Source organism: Pipistrellus hanaki, assembly GCF_964339955.1.
Source record: "Pipistrellus hanaki genome assembly, chromosome: 5".
Lineage (NCBI taxonomy): Eukaryota > Metazoa > Chordata > Mammalia > Chiroptera > Vespertilionidae > Pipistrellus > Pipistrellus hanaki.
In genome coordinates, this window is record NC_140507.1 from 12412353 (window position 1) to 12428031 (window position 15679).

Below are 15679 nucleotides of genomic sequence, written 5' to 3' on the forward strand. Positions count from 1 at the left end.
ATATTTATATACATACTAGTGGCCTGGTACACAAAATTTGTGATGGAGGGTCCTCCTCAGTCTGGCCTGCATCCTCTCGCAATCTGATACCCCTTCTGGGATGACCGACTGCCAGTTTAGGCCCGATCCTACAGGAACCTGGCCTAAACCAGCACTCGGACATCCCTCTCACAATCCAGGACTGCCGGCTCCTAACTGCTCACCTGCCTGCCTGATTGCCCCTAACCACCTCTGCCTCAGCCCCTGCTGTGGAAGGACATATGAAATGATGTCAGGCTGTCAGGTCTAATTAGCATATTATGCTTTTATTATTATTGATTTGGTTTCTCTGTTCCTTTAGTGAGCACTTAGGTTGTTTCTGCCTTTGACTATTGTGAATAATGCTGCTATGAACTTGTGCAGATATCTCTTTGAGACCTTTTTTAATTATTTAGGATATTTACTCAGGAGTGGATGTCCTGGCTTGTATTTTTTAATTTTTTTGAGGTATAGATTTACATTTTTTTTTTTAAATATATATTTTATTGGTTTTTCACAGAGAGGAAGAGAGAGGGATAGAGAGAAACATCAATGAGAGAGAATCATCGATCAGCCGCCTCCTGCACACCCCCCACTGGGGATGTGCCCGCAACCACGGTACATGCCCTTGACCAGAATCGAACCCGGGACCCCTCAGTCCTCAGGCCGACGCTCTATCCACTGAGCCAAACCGGTCCTGGCATAGATTTACATTTTTATTTTGAAAAATTTTCTATTGCAAATGGATGTGTATGGGATTTCATTTGTGTGGACGTTAACTTGGACATAACCAGTCTCAGAGATGAAATGTGAACCAAAATAGCTTGCTTCAGTTTTCCTTCCTTCATGGTTTAACTTGCTAATTTAAGGAATTATCCTTGAAATGAAATAAACCTGGATATTTAAGTTAATTGAATATAATTTTTGTTGTTTACTGTAGATTCTTTAAGGGAAAAGAAGTTTGGGAGCGAGTTTTCTTTTTGTCTTCTGTTGATCTTTTATTGGAGAGAGGTTTTGTCTAGCCAGAACACTGAGGCCTGTCTCAATGACCCTCCTGACCTTTTTTTCCTGAGCATTGAATTCCTCAGGACCTCTGTGTACCTAAAGTTTGCAATGCCTTTTTTGTTGTTGCTTTAGTGTATAATATTTTAAAAAGAATCCCCTGCAGTTGGAGTGTGGCAACAATCAGAATTAGAATCAAGTATACTATAAAATTATTGGAAACAGGAAGGAAAACAACTCATCTCTAAGTCAGAGATGAGTTGCTTGATGTTGCTGTGAAGTTGATGGTTTTGAACACTATCAGCATTTAAAAAAAGTTACAGAATAAGAGGTAGGAATTATCAATATGTCTGGCTTTTAAAAAATTGAGTAGTTAACATTTTTAGTTTGCTTTGAGGTATTCCTTTGGAAATAGAGCTTGGATGATGGTTATGAGCTTCACTCCAAGAAGGGATACCTATTTAGGTATAGGATTGACTGGAAATGCTAGAAATCTGACCAAGAACCTTAATTTTGTAAAGTTTATCAAACACAAGTTTCATTTAGTCAAAGCTAGAATCATCGGTAAAATTCATATGTCGAATGGAACACAAATAATAGAAAATATCCTTTTACTTCTTATAATAGTCACATCATGAATTCTGGTTTAAATACTCCACATTTACATTTGTTTCACCTTTACATATGGTGAGGATTCTTTTTCACAGTGATTTTCTCTTCATTTTTTTAACTTGATCAGAGATCTTTATTCTGATCCCTGTCATTCATTAAGCAACCAACACAAATCATTTTCCTTTTCTCTGCCTCAAGCAGCAGCAGTTGCATTCAGACAGAAATGGAAGACACAGCCATGGAAAACTTTGTAGAGAAAAACAGGTTATTCTGGCTTTAGGTAAAGTTAGAACAGGAAAATATATGTGCGACTTTACAAGGACTCTGTCCTTCAAAGCTGAGGCCTGCAGAGGGCTAGCTGAAAGATGCAGGTAAAGGCTCACAAAAGTGTCCCGCTCAGTATTCAATCCAAAATATCTTCCAGAAAACCAAATTCACTAACAGCTTCTATAGCTTTATCCAGATCTCTCCTCTGGAGGGTTTTCCTCTTTCCTTGTTGAGCACAGCAGTAGGCATCTTTTGCAATAGCCTCCACAAACAGTTCTGCGGCTTGTGCCGCAATGGGGATGGCTTTCTGTCCCAGGTGCCACACCACGCTATGGGGCCACTGCCTCCCCACTGAACCCTGACCCCTCTTCGTGGGGGTGCCCTGCTCACTGCAGCCGCGCCTGCGCCTCTGCCCAGCGTGCTGCACAAGGGCCCCCCCCCCCCCATAGTGATTTTCTCTTGCCCTGCCACAGAATAACTGTTAAGCTCAAGTATTTCCCCTCCTCAAAATTTTGGCCCTTTACTGGAATCAAAACAGGGACCATTTGGTCCACAGGCCAACGCTCTATCCACTGAACATACTGGGTAGAGCTCTTTTTTAGTTGTTTTTTTAAAATTTATTCTTTAGAGGAAGGAAGAGAAACATCTTTTTGTTGTTCCACTTATTTATGCACGCATTGGTACCTCAGATAAGTTGTATTGTTTTATGTAGCTCTACATTAAAATCCAAAATCACCCCTCTGTCCTGGCATCTTGAAAAATTGGTTATTGAGCACAGATCCTCTTATATAGTAAAGAGGTAGTATGCAAATTGACCACCATTCCAACACAAGATGGCTGCCCCCAAATGGACACAAAATGGCCACCACAAGATGGCCAGTAGGGGAGGGCAATTGGAAGGGACCAGGCCTGCAGGGGATAACAGTTGGGGGTGACCAGGCTGGCAGGAGAGTGCATTAGGGGCAATTGTGCTGGCAGGGGAACAGTTAGGCATCATTCAGGCTGGCAGGAGTGTGCTTGGGGTGATCAGGCTGGCAGCAGTTGGGGCAATCAGGCAGTCAGGTGAGCAAGGTTGGGAGCCAGCAGTCCTGGATTGTGAGAGGAGTCCCAGATTGGAGAGGGTGCAGGCGGGGCACCATCCCAGTGCATGAATTTCACGCATCAGGCCTTTAGAATATTAGAAAAAGCTAAATGCTCAAAGTGCCTTGCAGTTAGTAGTCAGGAAGCAAATAGATACCAGCTGTAATGCTAGAATAAAAACCCACTTTTGCAAAGTTTGATGTTATGAGAAGGGTGTCCTTTGTGGACTGGCCCAAACCCAAACTTGTCCCACCTTTGGTAAAAAAAAAGTCTATCTGCTTCCCTTTGTGGTTTCTAAGTATTTGCTATAAGTTGTTGGTTTGTGGTAGCCAAGCTAATAAAGAGTTTAGGAAGAAAACTATTTACATGTTAGACCCAGATATCCTGGTAATATTGGCTCATTCTATATCTTTGCCTGGTTTTAGGAATATCTACAGCCTAATTATTATTTATTTAATGTCAAGAAGTTTTCCCACAAAAGGTATTCTGAACCTTTTGGAGAATCTGAGAACCAAAGACTAGGAAAACAGACATATATCAATATAAAACATTTGCATCTAATGTCAGATTCTGTCTGACTACCTGAAGAAAATTCTTGGGTTCTAAGCATCTCTGCCTTAAAGGATTGGCATTATAATTGATAATTGTATTGTGTTTAATGCTGTTTAACTCAAATAGTGTTTAAAATTAACATGTACATATTTGATAGTGTAACTTTATTTCTATGTGCAAGAATCTGTGCATAGCAAACTTAGTTTTAAGCATTCTTTTTTTTAAAAAATAAATTGTTGAGATTATCTTTTTAAAAAAATATTTTATTGATTTTTTACAGAGAGGAAGGGAGAGAGATAGAGAGCTAGAAACATCGATAGAGAGAAACATCGATCAGCTGCCTCCTGCACACCCCTACCGTGGATGTGCCTGGAACCAACCTACATGCCCTTGACTGGAATCGAATCTGGGACCTTTCAGTCCGCAGACTGACGCTCTACTGCTGAGCCAAACCGGTTTTGGCAAATTTTAAGCATTCTTGATGTTTAGCCCAGGCAGATTAAGCCACAGTTACTTCTAATTCTACATAAGAAACACGGTTATTGACCCTGCTTTATTAGAAATTGAGAATAGTATAAAGATTTGTGTCCCATGCAATTGCTTTGCAAACTGAGTTTGGACCTGTAAGTTTTGAAATCCATTTGATGCGTGTGACTAACGTGAAAGCAAATTAAAATAGACCACGATAGAAAAAATTATTGTGTATCACATAATATAAGGTTAAGTAGTTAGTGATACTTTTATTTGAGTGTGTATATTTATGTATGTATAGTTGGCAAGCATTTATATATAAATAAGCTTTGGGTTATGATGTGAAAATATAGGGTGGGGCAAAAGGAGGTTTACAGTTGTATGGAAAAGACAATATAAGAATAAACTTTGTTTCAATAATTAATAAATAATATAAGAATAAACCTCCCTAGACTCAAAACTATAAGCCTACTTTTGCCCCACCCTGTATTAATGTGCGATTTGATTTTAAAAAGGTAGGTAGGGATCCATAGCTCTGTATCTGTCTGCTTTCGTAATACTAAATTTCTACTATTTTTGTAGGGAAGTGCTGTGATGAAGGGCTTAAGAGTTGGAATGTAAGAGCAAAAAAGGGACAACTATTTTTGAACTTTAGTGATTAATAAAGTAGAAATGGGATTTTACAGATTCAATATTTTTTGGGTAGCTAAGGCTGAATTTGTTTTGTGAAGTTTTTGAAAGCTGTCTTAACCAGAGGTAGATGTATATTACAATTTTATAATTGAATTTGCTTGTACATGTTACGTATATTTGAGTGAACATAAATCAGTTGTTTTATACTAAGATATCTCGTATCCTTTCTGATTCAAGACTGAAAAGGTCTATTCTAAATAAGTTCAACTATTGTGGCATTGGTTAGAAAGACCATTATAAAATAAGGAGGAGGGCTTTGGGATTTTTGGGCAAGAGGTGGTAAGTGGTTTTTTAATTTTTGTTCTTTAATATGAAATAGTTTTCAGGAAAGTTCATGCAATTACTCGATTATTAGGTATTGTTTATTAAGTTGTGTTATAGCCATTAATTAAATGGCTTTCTTTTTCTTGCATTTCTTTCAAAGGTTTGGGCCCCACGGGATTCCTGTGACAGTATTTCCCAAAAGGGAATATAAGGATAAACCTGAAGCCATGCAGCTCCAAAGTGATACATTCCAAGAAGGGACAGAAGTCAAGTGTGAAGTGAATGGTGCTGTTCCCAACGACCCTTCTCCTGTCCCGCCACCTGAGCCGAGCCTGGCTGAAAGCCTGTGGACTTCCAAACCACCACCACTCTTCCATGAAGGAGCACCTTACCCTCCCCCTTTGTTTATCAGGGACACATATAACCAATCAATACCTCAGCCGCCGCCTCGGAAAATTAAGCGACCCAAACGGAAAATGTACAGGGAAGAATCTACTTCAATAATGAATGCTATTAAACTACGTCCCAGGCAGGTCCTATGTGACAAATGTAAAAACAGTGTTGTTGCTGAAAAAAAGGAAATTAGAAAAGGTAGTAGTGCAAGTGACTCTTCTAAATATGAAGATAGAAAACGGAGAAATGAAAGCATAACTACTGTGAACAAAAAACTGAAAGCTGACCATAAAGTGGATGGGAAAAACCAAAATGAAAGCCAGAAAAGAAATGCTGTGGTTAAGGTTTCAAATATTGCTCACAGCAGAGGCAGAGTAGTCAAAGTTCCTGCTCAGGCGAATACATCAAAAGCTCAGTTAAGTACTAAAAAAGTGCTCCAGAGTAAGAACATGGATCATGCAAAAGCTCGGGAAGTATTAAAAATTGCCAAAGAAAAGGCACAAAAGAAGCAAAGTGAAACCTCTGCGTCCAGAAATGCACATTCAAAAGTCCACTTCACACGTCGCTATCAGAATCCTAGCTCAGGTTCCCTTCCACCCCGGGTTCGTTTAAAACCACAAAGGTACCGGAATGAAGAAAATGACTCTTCTCTGAAGACGGGACTTGAGAAAATGCGGAGTGGCAAGCTGGCACCCAAGCCCCAGTCCCGTTGCACCTCTACCCGCTCAGCAGGTGAGGCCCCTTCAGAAAATCAGAGTCCCTCAAAAGGCCCTGAAGAGGCCAACGGTGAGGTTCAGGACACAAACGAAGTGCTTGTGCCCGGTGAGCAGGAACCACAGACATTGGGCAAAAAGGGCAGCAAAAGCAATATCTCTGTTTACATGACCCTAAATCAAAAGAAATCTGACTCTTCCAGTGCTTCAGTGTGTAGCATTGATAGCACAGATGATTTGAAATCCTCCAACTCTGAGTGTAGTTCTTCTGAAAGCTTTGATTTTCCTCCAGGCAGTATGCATGCACCTTCCACCTCCTCCACATCCTCTTCTTCAAAGGAAGAGAGAAAGCTCAGTAATTCCTTGAAAATGAAAGTCTTTTCCAAAAACGTCTCTAAATGCATCACACCAGATGGCAGGACCATATGTGTAGGGGACATTGTTTGGGCCAAGATATATGGCTTCCCTTGGTGGCCAGCCCGTATTCTTACTATAACTGTGAGCCGGAAAGATAACGGCCTCTTAGTTCGACAGGAGGCCCGTATTTCCTGGTTCGGGTCTCCAACAACATCTTTCCTTGCTCTATCGCAACTGTCCCCTTTTTTAGAAAACTTCCAGTCACGCTTTAATAAGAAGAGAAAGGGCCTGTATCGCAAGGCTATCACAGAGGCAGCTAAGGCTGCCAAGCAGCTGACCCCGGAAGTACGGGCTCTGTTGACACAATTTGAAACGTGAACACGGACAGTAAGGTAGGCAAGAACCATTGAAAGGTACCACAGGTTTTTCTAGTCTAGTTAGGAGGAACTTCTACGAAATAGCCTGGCCAAATTGGAGAGAGAAATTGAACTCAATTGGCTGCTTTTTTAAAAAAAATAAAAACTTACCTTATAGCCATTTTTAGACTGAGAAGCTAAACTGAAGAAATCAAATTTTGTCTTAAGGTTGTGAGATTTTAGTAGTATTTTTCAGTTTTAAAGTCTAAAACCATCCTAAGGCACAGGAGCCATAGCCTCAACTGAAAATGAATTCTTGCAGGGATTATTGCCATTTGTACCTAGTACTGTGTGTATGTGTGCATATATACACAAATATTGGTGTGTATATACATACATACTATATATAACTATAATCTAGCCTGTCACTGTGTGACACACGTTGCATATTTGGGATTGTAGTAAGGGCTGCTGAGCTGGGGGAAGTAGTGTGGATATTGAATGACTACTTGTTTTTAAATTATTGACACTTAACCTTTCTATGTGCATAATGGTGCAAGAGCTGATATTTAGGTGTTTGACAAACTGAGATGCTTGCTATTCAGTTTCGGACTGGGGAAATAGCTCAGTGTTGGGATTAAGATTGCCAAGGTTGGGTAGGTTTGAATCATCACTCTCTCTCCTTTGTTCAATGAGGATTTAACAGAAAATTTCCAACTTCTGGTTTGGGAGTTCAGATAGGTTTGTTTATCTTTGGATATGTAAATAGTTGGTTGCTAAATTTGGTCAGATTACTCCTGACTGGCTGTTCCTAAATTCTTAGGATACGTCCTGATGAATTACACTTTGTGAATTAATTGTCATATGTGTAATTATTGCCTTTTGGATGTACCTAATTTGATAACTTAAAAAAAATATTTCCGTTTAAGGTATCTGTTTGCAGGTCAGAAAATGAGAAAATGTAATTGTGTAATGCTCTGAAATGTAAAAAAAAAAAAAAAAGCTGTAAATAAAATGAACTAAATCCAAATTATTTGTGTGTGTTTCTCAAAAAGCTTTGAAAATTTTTAAGATGGTAGAAAATTAAATCTTTGTAACTGTGTAGAGGAGGTGAAAAAAATCAAACATTTCTTATTTGCCCTATCAGAGAATATAACATCTGAGCATAGATAATAATCTTTAAATGAAATATTGTAGTATAGAGGTCTAATATGCTTCTAGATTTGAGACCCTTCTGCCATTTTCTCCTAAATGTATGGGTTTTAATTTTTCATTTCTAGCCTTAGTATTTCATCATGTGCTTGATTTTTTTTTTTTTTTTTTTTTAATTGGGTAATTATCACCAGTCTCTTATCCTTGCTCCAGAGTCTCAGGTAACATTGCTTTTGGGGCCGGTAACTTAGCTCATCGTTTTTCTAAATGGTCCATATGGCCCTAAGATTCGATTTTTTATTTTCCATTTTTAGCTTTGTATTGTTAGTGAAAAATATATCATATTGCCTATGAAGGCAAGTTTATCCCAAGATGATGTTTTCATACTTTTGGTGTCTAACTTTTCAATTTTGGTATTATGTCAATTTGACACTTTGGGAAACTTGAAATTTTTAAGGAGCAACTTTTCATGGATTTCTGTTAATCCATTTTGAAATACCTTTGTTACTATGGAATCAATAATGAAAAGATTAATGTTGATTTAAAATCCATAGTTTTCATGTTAGCTTCCTTAAGGTTATGGACTTCTGATTTATGTACTGATTTCTGCAAAAGAAAGAATTTCTTCTGGGGAACTGAGTCAATGCTTTTTGATTATAATAAACACACAATTGAAAAAAAGATGTTTCATTTGAATAGAACATATTCTTTCCTGCAAACAGAAACAACTATTTATAATTTATTTTTGATAACAGGTTGAAAGAAGTTCACATCGTGATTGAAGGGTTTTAAGGAAGTATCTCAAAAGATTTTCCGAGTATTTGTTTCAGATTAATGAACTTGTTCAGATATCATTGAAAGTTTGATTATTCAAGGTTCAGATTTAAACAAGGGAGCAAAAAGTCACCTGAAATATGTAATTCCAAGGCTTCAATATAATGATCCCAGGTGAGTTTCTTCTTAACATGGTGTTTTTTTTTTTAAATATATATATATATATATATATTTTTTTTTTTATTGATTTCTACAGAGAGGAAGAGAGAGGGATAGAGAGTTAGAAACATCGATGAGAAAGAGTCATCAATCAGCTGCCTCTTGCACACCCCCTACTGGGGATATGCCCGCAACCAAAGTACATGCCCTTGACCGGAATCGAACCCGGGACCCTTCAGTCCCCCAGCCGACGCTCTATCCATTGAGCCAAACCAGTTTCGGCTAACATGGTGGTTTTGACAGTGATATTGCTAATATAGTCAAGTGCTTTGGCACATAGACTTTTGTGGCATAAACCAAATTTGGTTTTAGAAGCCATAGGGAAAAGAGAAAATGGTACTCAAGAAAATTGGTTGAGTACAAAAAGAATACTCCATTCTTCTGAGGAAAGGCTTGAAGCATAATCACAAATGTGCATGATCTCCAATCATGCCCTTACAAACTGGCAGTCTGGCCATTGCATCTGAAGTTTCAATAGAGAGATGAATTTTAAAGACTTTCTGAACACTAATCCAATAGTTGCATATTAATGTTCGGTTCAAATAGAAATTTCTTTTTTTTTTTTTTTTTTTTTTTTTTTTAAATATATTTTATTGATTTTGTACAGAGAGGAAGGGAGAGAGATAGAGAGTTAGAAACATCGATGAGAGAGAGTCATCGATCAGCTGCCTCTTGCACACCCCCTACTGGGGATGTGCCCGCAACCAAGGTACATGCCCTTGACCGGAATCGAACCCGGGACCCTTCAGTCCCCAAGCCGACGCTCTATCCATTGAGCCAAACCGGTCTCGGCAAATAGAAATTTCTTAAGCAGTTAGATTTGTAGATGGAGATAGGAGTAGAATTGGGTGATTGCAACCCCTTTTTCTTTCCACTTGTTAAAATGAGACATTTACTTGTAAGGAGGTTACCAAATGGGTAGTTTTTCTCCTTGTAGAGAGAGAACTAGGAGCGGGCCAGATCTGCAGTGGTCTGAGTAAAAACGGCTAAACCAGGATAAGAGATGTAAAAGCCAAAGATGAAATTATTTCTAGAAATGCTCCAAAATTTAGCGTCAAGAGTTTTTTTCCTTTTTAGTTTTCTAGGATTTATAGGCCAGAAAGCTGACTTCATTTGGAAAGAATATCTGTTCAACCTATTTAGAGAATTAGAAACAGATATCTAAATGAAGTAAAGTAGAATTCACTAATCTGAAGTCCGTTTTCATGGTTTGATAATGTGTCCTGATGTGGTTTTGATGGGAAAATGTATAAATAGTAATTTTAGATTAGTACTAAGTAGAATAGACAGGACTATAGATATAAAGAACTACAGACAAAGAATATGGAACTGTTAAATCAAGTATATTTTAGTGGGCGAGTTTCTAATTTAAAAAATTCTGAGTTGCCACCTCTCTGAGGTTGTACTTCATATTGGTTTTGTGGAAGGAAAGATACACATTTACATTATACATCCTTTATATAGGATAACTGAATTGGGATTTGGAAATACTTTAAGAAACCTTTAATTTGGATCTAAAATTAGCTTTTTAAATTGTGATTTTTTTCTATCATTCTGCATTAGTTCACTTTTGTTAAATGGTCATAGCAGAGACTGGCAAATTTCTAGAAAAGTTAATATTTTGATTCAGAATGTTATTTTGATTGGGCCAGATGATGGCCTCCAATAGGGAATTTGTAGGACAGTGAAGACTTTTTTTTTTAAGCGTGGGAAATTCAGGGTTTGCTTTAGGATTGTATTAATATGGTTGCTATTGAAATGCCTGATAGGGAATTCAGAAATAGAACAAGAGGCTGGTGTCATCCATGCTTTGCTAGGAGAAAATAAAACTGCTAAGCTGCCCTGGCTGCTTTGGCTCAGTGGTTAAATCATTGGCCTGTGGACTGAGGAGTTGTGGGTTCGATTTTGCTTAAGGGCATTTACTTTGGTTTCAGGCTTGATTTCTGGCCCGTCAGGACAGGTGCAGGAAGCAACCAATCGATTTGAGAGACACATAGATGTTTCTCTGTCTCTTCCCTTCCCCTCCACTCTGAAAAAAATCAATGGAAAAAATCAAAATCAGCTAAGCTGCATTAATTTTGCCTAGCTCTGACTTAATAGGCTCTTCATATTCTTTATCTATAGTCTGTGTGCAATTACTGTATTTCTTCAACAAAGTGAATAAAGAAAATGAAAGCTTTAGCAATTAATATTATACCATTTAATTTTATTTATTTTTAATTTTTTTTGTATTTAAACTATTACATATAATAGTAAATATGTCTCCTTTTTTTTTTCTTGTTATGCCATTTTAAATGAAAGAATAGTAAGTTTAAAGTTGGACATCTAGGTGGTCAATATATTTTTAGTTTTCCAGGATGTCTTGGTGTCTTTATCATGGATAGTTGACACAGATCAGAAGATAAACAGTTCAACTCTTTTTAGGTGAATTAGTGGGATTGCATTTATCCATTACTCTTAAGAGTAGGTTTTTAGATGAAAACCATCCTCTCTCACTGACAAAATATTGTTTTTGACACTTAAAAAAAAAAGATTTTTATTGATTTCAGAGAGGAAGGGGGGGGGTGGAGAGAAACAGAAACATCGATGTGAGAGACTCATTGATTGGCTGCCTCCTGCAAGACCCACACGGGATCCAGCCTGCAACCTACGCATGTGCCCCTACCGGGAATTGAACTATACCTCCTGGTTCATAGGTCGATGCTCAACCACTGAGCCACATTGGCTGGGCTTGGACACCTTTATGAATATGGAAACGATTTGTTAATTACATTAGTTTCCAAAACTTAATTTTACATACCATCATAATTGCCTCATATTTTCAAATTTGTGCACTTTAATTTTTTTTTTTTTTATGTCAGTAAAACTAATGGAAAACTTACGTGTCTGAGACAGAGAATTAGAACACAATTCTAAGATCTTGTGTACCACACTTTGGTAGGAAACACTAATTTTTATATTATATCTTTAAGTCCATCTTGGGATGAATTGAATAAAATTTTCATGCATCCGATTAATCTCTGAAAAAACTAATGGCCAAACTTGAATTTTTTTCTTATAGATTCCTATGTTCTGGCACAAATTAAAGATTGGCTTCAGGGAGGTGTAAAGTAAAAGAAGAATCTATAGACTCAAATGGTATCAGGATTTATCAAAATACTGAATTTGTGAGTCAAAATTCTCATTTTCCAACTGAATGAGATGTTTGTAATATATGTTGTCTGACTTATAGGCCTTATTCTGTTGGACACTTACTTATAAAAGTTTTTTTTTTTTAAAAACTGACGTTGATAACAGGCTAGTTTAAAAATGCCTGGTCTTAAAACTTAGTTTAAACATGAATTAAGTATTTTTTTCAATTTTCTTTGTGTCATAAGAATGAGACAGTTGAGCCTTTTTTTTTAAAAAAAAAATATAATTTTCAACAGAGAGGAAGGGATAGGGAGAGAGAGCTAGAAACGTCGATGAAACATCGACTAGCCGCCTCCTGCACACCCCCTACCGGGGATGAGCCCACAACCAATGTACATGCCCTTGACCGGAATCAAACCTGGGACCTTTCAGTCCGCAGACCGATGCTGTATCCACTGAGCCAAACTGGTTTCGCTTAGATATCTGAGTCTTGACCAGAGATCATGATTTAAAACTTTTTTTCTATCCTGTAGTCAGTCTTTAGAAGGAAAACAAGACATTCCATAGCTAAAGTGTTAGGCTGTTATCATTCCCCCCCCCCCCCCTTTTATATAAACTAAAAAACTTATAATTATAATGCATATCAAGCTTTAGCCAGGGCTTTTTAAAAAGAATATTTAAGATAATTTTGTAATCCTGTGTCCCTCAGTTCCCTCCACACAGAGGTTCACCCAAAAGCTTTTGAACAGTCCAGAAGGAGCAATCCCTCACACCCTTCTCGGTAAAACCCAGAAGAACGTTGCTTGGGGAGAATGTTGTAGAAATATGAGGGTCATCCTGTGAGTGTAATAGATGGAAATGGGTAGTTATGACCGTATAACTGACCGATGCAGGTGAGTCTGAGTGTTCATTAACATTTTGGCGCCGGGGGTGCTTGACATCAGGCTTTTATTGATGAAAGGCAATCACATCCACTTTCCAGGCGCACAGTTGGAAGTACAGTCTCGAGCCAGATTTCCTAGATGCAAAGGCTGCCTTGGGTCTGTCACAAGCTGTGTAATCTTAGGCAGGGTACTCAATGTCATCGTGTGTGAAACAGGGAAAATAATAGTACTTCCTCCTAATGTAATTCCTCATTAGACCAATAAAGTGCCTGGTAGAAGACCTATATAAATACTTGCTATCATTACCACAACCACCACTTGCTGTGCATGGGATAAAAATTTCTTTCGGGTAGTTTTTTTTGTTAATCTTCAACTGAGGATATTTTTTTCCATTGATTTTTAGAGAGAGCAAAAGGGAGGGAGGAAGGGGGAGAAAGAAAAATCACATGTGAGAAACGCATTGATTAGTTGCCTCCTGCGCGCATTGTACGCACCCTGACTGGGGTAGGGTTCAAACCTGCATCCCAGGTAATTGCCTTTGACTGAGAATTGAACCTGACACCTTTTGGTGCTTGGACTGACACCATTGAGAAACACCAGATAGAGCTCAGGTAGCTTTTAATATCCCTCAACATACTGAATATAACTGAAAAAAAAATGTTATAGCAACATTATATGAAAATAATAATCATAATGTGATCATCCACAAATATCTATACGTAGGTATGAATTATTTCCAGCAGGCATGTGGAGGGCAGCTGGGTTGGAGGTCATGGGACTTATGGTGAAGGGAGAAGTGCATTAACATTTCAGCACTTGCCCCATTCATTTACGGGTCACATAAATCCAAGGAGTCTGTTACTCGCTGTTTTCTCCTCTTTCATACCAAGCACAGGGCCTGCCATAGCAGAGATGATGGTCTATTTGTGAGTGAGGAAGACACTAATGTGTACTAAGGTCTAGTCACCATTTTCAGAAGCCTAGCATTTCCCACATCCTTTCAGAGGCTGTAGTGAGCAGGTGGGGCCCAGCGGAGTAGAGGTCCTCCTAAGAGAGGTTTCCAAAAGTATTAGGACCACAAAGCTACCCTCGTCGGCACCGAGTAGTGTAAACTAGTTGGTTTGCACAGATGCTGTGTTCCCCTGGGACCCTGGTGTTTCATTATTTAATACTTTGCGGAATGGTGAAAAGTGGACATTAATTTGAACGTTTCCTCTCATCTCCCCACCCCCCCTTCATTTTTTATTGCTATTTGTATGATTGAGTAGGAGCCATTTCCCTTTTCTAGGAGGGAAATACTCCACATTCCAAGGTCTTGATCTGTGGCCACATTCTCTCTGTAGTAGTTTTTACTCATGGCTCGTTTTTGAGATGCTGATTACAAAACTGTGATTTTCCTTCACAATTTAGCTTTTAGCAGGAAATCTGGCTGGGAGTAGCACATCTAGATGTGACTCCTCTAATGTTCTGGTTAGAAAAATACTAAGGCTAGAAGCCAGAATGTCTTATTGTATTGTTGCTTTTATCTGTTTGTTCATGTTGAAGCATATTACATTGTATTAAGAGAAAATTCATGTTGAGTGTTCAGCAAGATGATAGGTGCATGTATGTAATCTTAATTCTTTAGCTTTTCATTCTGGGCTTTGCTCTAAGAGTGTGACCTTCTCTGCTTCCTTCTTTCATGCACTCCAGAAAGGAGACTGAGTGCTTCCTTACCCTGTTCTGAGTTGTCCTTTTACATCTCTGCCGCCTCCCAGGAACCGTTGCCTTACATTGTTGCATGTAAGCTTTGACTTAATGAACAAAGTAAGTAATTCCCCTGAAATGGCTTTCAGGAGGGTGTCCCTCCATTTCCTGTATCACAGTCAGGGCTCCCTGGCTTTTTCTAATGGATCTTGTAGGTGTGGTCAGTATCTAAAGAAGAACCTTGAGACCCCAAAAGCACCGAGGGAGGGAAAACTTCATCTTCAACATTCGCACAAAAGCGTGTGTGTGTGTGTGTGTGTGTGTGTGTGTGTGTGTGTGTGTGTGGTGGTGGTGGTGGGGTGTGTGTGTGGAAGCAATGCACAGGAAAGGATGGTAGTTCTTTGATGCAGATTGTTTTGCCTAGAATGGAAAAGAAGGTTCTTTGGAATGATTGTTCAGGCCTAAAAGGTGTTACTTATGGAGGGAGAGGTTGAAAAGAAATGCTCTTGTGCATTCAGATTCCTTTTCTTCTTGATGTGACTGCTGTTGGGCTATAGTAGTATATTTAAGTTTTCCTGTGAACAAAAGGGTAAAAATAATCTCATTGTTAAGCCTCATTAAAGGAAATTGTTCTCCATTAAAATTCAGAATTATGTTTATAGATCAGGTGTATGAAATTTATCCTTTTCAATGTCAGAAAAGCCTTTTTAAAAGTTTTGACATGCTTCTCGTTTAACTTAGCATTTAAAAAATATTGTAAGGACCAAACATTCTCTAACTCAATGACCCCAGAGTTAACTATAGTAATTTGATAAATGATCTGTTAATACTTAAAGTAGGGAATTAAGCAGACAAGCAAATATGTTTAAAAAATAAGGCTTGAAATAGCAATTTTTTATTTGAATTAGGCTTAGTATTTGAAGTCTCTGTTCGGAATGCCTAAGTGAGAAAGCTTATCTTGTTAAACTTGTTTTAAGCAGATACTGAGTCATTGATTCAGGTCCCTGAATAGTATGCACAAATGGTCATTGGCATTAAAGGAGAAGGGGGTTTA

At 38.3% G+C, this 15679-nt stretch overlaps 1 protein-coding gene across 6 annotated transcripts in view; it reads left to right on the forward strand.

Annotated features, from left to right (window-relative positions):
• PWWP2A (PWWP domain containing 2A) overlaps positions 1–15679 on the forward strand; it is a 34936-nt gene that overhangs the window by 14496 nt on the left and 4761 nt on the right. For 2 of the 6 annotated variants that reach the window (XM_084884108.1, XM_084884103.1), the window contains 3 exons: positions 5120–8878; positions 11985–12090; positions 12765–12948. In XM_084884108.1, coding sequence (XP_084740234.1) covers positions 5120–6800 — 1681 coding nt within the window. In that variant the 3' untranslated portion in view covers positions 6801–8878; positions 11985–12090; positions 12765–12948. The remainder of the gene's footprint in view (positions 1–5119; positions 8879–11984; positions 12091–12764; positions 12949–15679) is intronic. The other 4 variants (XM_084884106.1, XM_084884107.1, XM_084884105.1 and 1 more) reach the window with 3 other exon arrangements.